The 8,632-nt window shown below is 41.3% G+C and overlaps 1 protein-coding gene across 1 annotated transcript; it reads left to right on the plus strand.

Annotated features, from left to right (window-relative positions):
* The first annotated feature begins 244 nt into the window (after window positions 1-244).
* Window positions 245-8,277, plus strand: LOC310641802 (uncharacterized protein). The gene is made up of 5 exons (XM_083365063.1): window positions 245-251; window positions 987-1,092; window positions 4,640-4,801; window positions 5,278-5,414; window positions 6,875-8,277. Exons 2-4 carry the CDS (start codon window positions 988-990, stop codon window positions 5,377-5,379), a joined length of 369 nt encoding a protein of 122 aa, XP_083221189.1. The 5' UTR covers window positions 245-251; window position 987; the 3' UTR covers window positions 5,380-5,414; window positions 6,875-8,277.
* Window positions 8,278-8,632: the final 355 nt, after the last annotated feature.

Below are 8,632 nucleotides of genomic sequence, written 5' to 3' on the forward strand. Positions count from 1 at the left end.
CCTGCCAGCCTCAGAGCCTCCCCAACACATCAGGGGGAGGTTGGCCAGAAGAACCAGTAAAAGCCTGAATCAGAAGACCTGGAAATCCAACAATATCTAAGGGAAAACTTTCATCTCTGTGTGCATAAATTAGTATTTGTGGAGCGTAGCTGAGAATATAATTATCAATTCTATTTTCTCTCCTGCTCCTCAGCTGGCAACCAGAAAGCCACCACAAGGAGATGCTGAGCAATCAAGATAGCTGCATTTTTGTAAGTACACATTTATCCCTTTGCCTTGGGATGCAGGATAATGGTGAAAAGTAATGTCTCTGCCAGTCAAGTTCATCTCCTGATACATCAAAAGTCCAAAAGTTGTGAAACAAAGGTTCTGGATAGAGAGTGGTTGCTCTGAAGGGAGCTTGGTGATGGAAGACCGTCATGCTATCAGCTGAATGTTTTTGCCCTCAGAGTTCTCCTGCAACCCAGCTTGTAGGCCCGTGGTGGCGAACCTATGGCACGCATGCCACAGGTGGCACCCAGAGCTCTCTTTGTGGGCATGCGTGCTGTCACCCCACTCCTAGGCCTTCAGCTGGGTTTTATAAAACCTTTTTGCTTTAGGCCTCCACTGCCGTGTGCAAAAAAAAAGGTTCAAGCAATCAATTTCAACTTCTCGCGGGGAAAAATATGATCTTGCAAACTTGGAATTGATTGATTGAACTTTTTAGTCCCACCCAGTCTGCCGTTACCACCGTAGCCATGCCCACCAATGGGCCACACCCACCCAATGGGCCATGCCCACCCGGCACCCAATACATAAGTGGGTTTTGGGTTGCAGTTTGGGCAGTCGGCCTCTAAAGGTTTCGCCATCACTGCTGTAGGCCATGTCTTACTATTTTTCTATAAGGACCCACAACCCACCTTCCTCTACTGAGATGACTCAATGTTGCACGTTCAGTAGCCAAATTTTGCTTAGCAGCCATGAATAGGTTATTTCTGAACATGTAGGATGGAGTTTCCAGACGTGCAGATGGCAACTTCCAGAAGCCTCATCAATGGCCATGCTGGGGGAGGGATTTCCAGAGCTGAAGCCCACACGTCCGGAAGTTCCCAAGTAAGGGAATTTAGGAGATGACCAGGCTGAGCCCAAGGGAGGGGCCGGGTGTGCTATCAATTTGCAGTCCCTTCATGCCCACAAGAAATATTAAGTCCAGCTCTCCTTGAATTCTGTTGATTCTTATCTACCGCCAATTGGCCTGGACCATTAATAGTTCAGATTCTTGTTTTTTTATACCTAGCACGCAATGAATGTGTACTCATTTGAATGACCTTGGTTCCTGATTTCTTACACCTGACAGAAATTGGGCATTACAGGATGCATCGAGATGTGTGGATGACCTTGGGGAATAAAAGGAAGAGATGCTGCCTAGACAAAGGAAGGGGGAACCCCAATGGATTAACAGTTAGAGAAGAAACTTAGGAAGGACCTGCCCTAATTGATCAGGTGGCTAAAAGTGACAGTGGGGAGTTTGTCCCTTCAAACTTGCAAGAGTCTGTTAGTTAGCCTTACAATCACGTACATTAGCTCATCCAGTTGTGTTTTCTGTCTAGTTGACCTAGGAGGGCCGATACAGGCTGGGACATTGTCTACCATTCTCTTTGAATGAATGAGATAACTCTAATTCTGAAGCGTACACACACACACACACACACACACACAAAGGTCACTGCTTGTGACCTCAGCACAGCCACCACAGTAGCTGAGAGAGGAGAGACAATAAGTGGGAAATTATTTGTGATGATTATAGATGAGTGCTATTCCCCTAAGATGACAATCTATCTTTTCAATTTTACATACTCACAAGCTATCTTTTCAATTTTACATAATCACATTCGATTATTTCCCCGGAGCTCTAAAAACATCCTGTAATACCCTGCTCATTTTCATGTGGTCCCAGACCTTTGCACCAAGGAGGATTTTGGGAGGTAGGCAGGCAGTTATATATCTATCAGAAGAGATGCCTGATATGATGATTTAGACGCATGCCACAAATCCTATGTAAAAAATATATTATTATAGGCAGAGAGAAATCACTGGCAGGAAGACTCCATTCATTTACCAAGTCTTATGTTATTTAGAGATCCACTTCATAAAACTAAAAATCAACCTTATACCAATGCCATCTGCAAATATTGAGTCTTGAACTGAACATGGATGAAGAGCCATACAACCTTAGAATATAGAATAATAGGGCTGGAAGGGACTTTGAAGGTCTTCTAGTGCAACCCCCTACTCAGCAGAAAATCTTACACCATTTCAGATAAATGGTTGTCCAGTCTCTTTTCGAAAGCCTTCAGTGATGGAGCATCCACAACTTCTGAAGGCAAGCTGTCCCATTGGTTGTTAAGAAATTACTGTTAAGAAATTTCTCCCTAGTTCCAGGTTGCTTCTTGTTATGTACTGGGTTCGTTGCTTCAATGACGAGGTGAGGTGAGTGAGTTCAGCAAAGATCATTGTTTATTGCTTGCAGGATCTGAACTGAGAAACAGGGCTGTGAATGCAGCAATTTATACCCTGGCCTCTAGGCGGCGGCCAATAGGTTTAAAGCAACCTATTGCCGCCCTAGAGGCAACCAATAGTGGAAACCTTTTGGGAAAAGTGTATTTTTGAGGTCTGATGGCTAATGACACCACTTTTATTTTTTGGAGTAGTAACATAAAATTATATATCAATGGAAAGATAATTTAATCAAGAATGTAATGCAACATAGTTTGTTCAATTATCTGTACAGTATTCCATCAAAAGTCATAGCCAAATAGCCAGAAAAAGGAAACACAGCTTGCTTAGGTTGATATCAGGTAGCTTTCCTTCGTCCGATTGTAGCCAATGAGCATGAGTGTTTAGAGGGCCAATCAGGCATCATCTTGTTTTGGCAATGAGCCAATCAGATCCCAGCAGGATTTGATTATTGATGTCATGTATTGAAGCTGAGAGGAGGACATTTGTCAGTGTGTTATGTGATCGCTATGAAAATGGTTGGGGTTTTTTTTTGTGTTCTTTCATTTAGAGCAGGGGTGTCAAACTCGCGACATCATGTGATGTCGCACAACGTATCGGAGCTTTTTCTCCATTGCCGGCAATCGGGTGGCCGCAGTTTTGTTGTGTCGCGTCCGGCCTGCGGGCCGGCAGTTTGGCACCCCTGATTTAGAGAGTTTGTAAAATGCAATAAAATTAAAGTAATGGTGCAAAGAGCTGACTGGTCACCCAGAAAGTGATGTAAAATAGCATTATTTATTTTTTATTTATTTTAATTCCATTTATATCCCGCCCTTCTCCGAAGACTCAGGGCGGCTTACAAGCTTAGCAGTAACCTTCATTCTATGTATATGCCTGCTTATTAGGGCTTTCACACACACCCCAAGCGGCATTATTACAAAGTCAGCTTAATTGCCCCCAACAATCTGGGTCCTCATTTTACCTACCTCGGAAGGATGGAAGGCTGAGTCAACCTTGAGCCTGGTTGGACTCGAACCTGCACTAATTGCAGGCAGCTGGTGTTACTTAAGGAGGCATTAGCCCACTGCTCCACCAAGTGAACAAGGCTACAGTTATAAAGAAATTAGAAGAAAAATTGGTGGAAACTTAACCAAAGGTGGCATTTCTACTGTACACTTTTCCCAAAAGGTTTCCACAATTTTGGCCACTACTATATATGCTAGAAAATTAGAATTGTTAGTAAATTTTGCTTGATGATTCCTTCCATGTTTCCCAGCCTTGTCCCAGTGCAAAGGGACTCTAATGAAGCACAATCCAGTATTGCCATCAACTGAAGATGAGGTGGTACGCTTTTAAAATTCATAAGAGGCCCAAAGTAAAAAGAAGCTCAAATTAACTTAGATTCAAAAATGCAACACTAATGGTCATTTCAGGAACAATTTTACCTTAGTCTTAGCTGCTGCTCTTACAGATGTCAAAGAGACCCTCTTTGGACTGATATATGCCTGAAATAAATCTGGACTGAATAAGGATGATCTGTTTAGATAAAAGTATGCCGTAGGCTCAGTGGGTTAGGATGCTGAGCTTGTCGATCAGAAGGTTGGCAGTTTGGCGGGTCGAATCCCGAGTGCCGTGTAACAGAGTGAGCGCCTGTTACTCATCCCAGCTTCTGCCAACCTAGCAGTTCGAAAGCACGTAAAAATGCAAGTAAAAAAATAGGGACCACTCCGGTGGGAAGGTAACAGCGTTCCGTGCGCCTTTGGCGTCTAGTCATGCCGGCCACATGACCACGGAGACGTCGTCGGACAAGCGCTGGCTCTTCGGCTTTGAAACGGAGATGAGCACCGGCCCCTAGAGTCGGAAACGACTAGCACGCATGTGCGGGGGAACCTTTACCTTTACCTTTTATGCCGTAGGCATGTATTAAAGAAATTATTTTAAGATTGTTGCAGTCATACAGGACTTTTTTTTAAAAAATGCACACCTTTGCACAGTTTTTATTTCCCTACAGGAGTTTTCTTTGTGTGTATGTCTCATTGCAAAAATATATAATCCATCTGTTACATGTCATAAAAGTATATGGAGCTGATGGGGGGAAAATGAAAATCTTGCCTTGCAGCAATCCACGGGGGTCTTGTTCAGTATCTCTTCTTTCTTTCTCAAGGGCATTGCTTGGCTGCCGGTAAGAGATAAGGATCCTTTGATCTTTTCTCCTGAAATCTTAATGGCCTTTGCACCTTGGGAGATCAAGGGAAACCAGTGGGCTCACCGATCAGCCAGCCAGTTTGATGCAAAGCTTCAAATGTGCACCCAAGGAATGGAAAAGGTACGGTCCCCTTTCCTTTTATAGGGTGGCACGAACCAGATCACATTTCTAGCAGTAATCCTAAAATGGGTGTCTCACAGATAACAACATTGCTAAATTCCTGGAAAGAAAATAAACATGTTGCATAATTTTACTGGCATTGCTGCCTTTGGGCTGTCCCACAAATCAGCTGGGAGTCTTAGCCGCAAGGAAGTTACCAGGTTCCTGCCAAACAGCCCCATATGTGGGGGTTAATCTAATGCCCATAAGCAGACTGATGTCATTTCTATTATGGTCGCGGTGAAGACAGGTCTCTTCTCCTCAAGGGAGACCAGGCATCTAAGATTAAAGGCATATACTCTTCTATTTAATAAATCCAGAACTGCACACCTTAGATGGGCGAAAAGGATATGGGAAAAGGGCACAATTACCATCTCAAAGTACCTTCAGGTGTCAGATCTTTGACCACAAAGACACAACTCTCTTTCCTTTCACAGACTTCCACGGTGGGAGAGATGTACTATCCAAATGTAAAAACAAAAACATTTCTTTGCATAGGAGAACAATATGATTTGCATGGTGATTTGAAAAAGAGGTGAAACTCAGCAAAATCTTTTCCTGCCTGAGCATAAATGTGAGTATATCACATCTGGGCATGTTAATATGCCATAATGATCTGGCTGAGAGTGCTTGCAGCCATTTCCAATAAAACCACAGAGATTCTCCCCCCCCCCCGCTTTTATTTTTAATCTGAGGATGTGATGACATTGCAGACCTTGTAAATCAAACAACAAATGTCAAAGATGCTTATTTTGGGCATCCTTTTTTAACCCTTGAACACCATAAGAAGATGATAGATAGATAGATAGATAGATAGATAGATAGATAGATAGATAGATAGATAGATAGATAGATAGATAGATGGTTTTTTGTCATAGAACACCCAGAATTTTAATTCTCTTTGCCCCTCAGAGTCACTGGTTGAAATGAGCAACAATATACATTGGATGGATGGATGGATGGATGATAGATAGATAGATACTGTAGATAGATAGATAGATAGATAGATAGATAGATAGATAGATAGATAGATAGATAGATAGATACAGGGCTTTTTTGTCATAGAACACCCAGAATGGAGTTCCAGTACCTTTTTTGAATGGAACCTTGTAGGGTAGGCAAGGCAGGTTGTATGACATGTGTGAGTTCTGGGACCTTTTTTTAAAAAACAAAAAAAAGCACTGGATAGATGACATGATGATAGACAGACAGACAGACAGACGGATAGATGGATTAGTGGCACTGGTGTCTTTTCAGCAGCTTAATTGATGAAGTTATAGGAGGCAAATCTACTGTTTGGCTTTTGATTGATTGATCGGAATTATCTTTGGCACACATACTTGGCTACATAAAGCAGTCACACAGCTCCAAATAGCTTTGTCCAGCTTACACAACACAACACAAATGATTCCCAGGTTCTGCTGTTCTGTACTGCATTGACAATCTTTGGCCTAAAACTACTCATATGAATATCATATTCAAGGTTGGCCGATAGATGAGATTCCTCCAAATATTTTGCTTGGCTGTATTTCCACTTTGAAGACTGTATCAATCAAACTTTATGTTTCTGAGGTGGCAGGCTTATTAAGAACTTCTACTAATACAAAAAAAATAAGAAGATAAAAAAAAACCTTTAAATTTTAATGCAGATGGCTTATAATGGAAACAGTATGGTTGACCTCACTTTTTACTCTTCCAATCCTGAGCTCCATTGCAGTCATTTTCCTTATTGTGAGCCTTTGCTATTCAAGTCACCTGAAGTAGAATGTTTAATGTATTAATTCATGAAAAGAAGTAATGGAATTGGTGATTGAACCACCACCTACTGAAGGCATGTGATCATCAGTAAAAATTCAGCATTTCACTGGATGAAAGAAAAGGGGACTTAACTCACTTTTAATTACAGTTAATCTGCTGAGACTTTCCCATTAGAAATATCACTCGCATTTCCTTGGATACCAGCTGCAGGCTGAGCTCTTTAACATTTAACTTTTTAAATGCTCCCTATTTATCCAATTCCTTGTTTTTCCTCAGCTGCTCATTATGCATCAATATATTTATGGAAGTTCTCTCAGAAGACAATCATTTCCCAAACGGAGTTCATCTAATTTCTCTTTCATCTCATTCTTTCTTCTCCAATGTGGCTTCTTTTCTCTGCTTCCACACATCTTGCTCTTTGAACTTTGAAGAATTCAGCTGAGGGATGGTGGCTTCTGAGGTTCTGCTAGAATTACCTTAAACAATCAGAAAAAAATGAAAAGGACCATGAAATTGACCATGATTCTTTCTGTTGACCCCCAAAGAAGGGACTATTGTCTGGGTCTATGATGTAAAACAATTTTTATTCACTTGTTTAAATTCTTGATTTTCACAGCAAAAATGAAAGCGAGCGTGGTCAGTTGATACAAGGGCAGATGGGATTTTGGGGGCATTTACAAGCTTTTTTCCTATTTCTCTAGGCTCATGAGACAAATCCTTCCTTTCTGTGTAATATTCTAAGAGATAATACTCTCAGAGAACCACATACAGATGGAATTGTACTTCAGGAAATTTTAATTTGAGTATTACACCAGAGAAAAATACTTTTTTCTTTTACAAACTTACTTCAAGTACTACTTAGTACAATCCTTACGAAATAGAAGAGAATTCTATTTAGATGAAACAAGTTGGAGGGGGTGATTTTTACTTTCAAACAACAAAGATTTAGGTTGAATACTGTGCAAAAAATGAGATTATTATTATTATTGAGAAAAAGAACTGGAGAAGACATGAAAGAGAGTGACAGTGGCATGTGAAGCTGAACAAATGCTATAACACAGCGGACACTGAAGAGTATTCCATGTTTGGTGCTGAAGGTGGAGGAATATTTATATAAACAGAGTTTCTCAAAGATTACTGAGAATCAGAGGCAAAATTTGAATTGTACCAATAACAATAAAAAGACTAAAACAGGAAAGGTACCTGATCCAGATGTGCTGATGGACTCTTACTGTAAATGTTTTGAAGATTAACTTTTACAATCTTTACAGCAAACTCTGAATATAATTTTACAGAACGGAAAAATTCCTGATTGCTGGAAAGAGGCTAGTTTAAGGACAAGACTTGATTTTGACAAAAACTATCAGCCAATATCTTTACTGAACAATGATTACAAGACGTTTACCACAGTTTTGGCTGAAAGGTTGGAAATAATTTTACAAGATTCTATTCATGAAGATCAATGTGGATTTTTATTTAAAAAAGACAACTACAGGCTTATATTAGAAATGTTTTGAATATTCTGGAATTCTTGGAGCAACATAATGAAAAACAAGTTGCATTGATATTCTTAAATGCAGGGAAGATCTTTGACAATTTGAATTCTTTTTTTTTGTTTAGAGCAGGGGTGTCAAACTCAATTTCATTGAGGGCCGCATCAGCATTGCGGTTGCCCTCAGGGGGCCAGGTGGGTATGGCCAGGGTGGGCGTGGCCTACTGGGTGGGCGTGGCTAGAGTACGTATGGCCTACTGGGTGCGCATGGCCAGCTCTACATCGTTCGCATCAAGGGTGCCTATCAAGGGTGCCTGAGCAGGAGTGGGACAGATCTGAGGGTCTCTGGCAGAAGGAGGGTCTCTGGGCCAGGGCCAAGGCAGTGGGGGCCGTTCCCTCACTGTTTCCAGGATGGCTTCGCGGGCCACATGAAACCACTTCGCGGGCCGGATCCGGCCCCCGGGCCTTGTGTTTGACATGTCTGGTTTAGAGTTATGAAATTTAGAGATAATTTTATTAAATGGGTAAGGTGAATTTATACA

The sequence above is a fragment of the Vipera ursinii genome (assembly GCF_947247035.1).
Source record: "Vipera ursinii genome assembly, chromosome: 5".
Lineage (NCBI taxonomy): Eukaryota > Metazoa > Chordata > Lepidosauria > Squamata > Viperidae > Vipera > Vipera ursinii.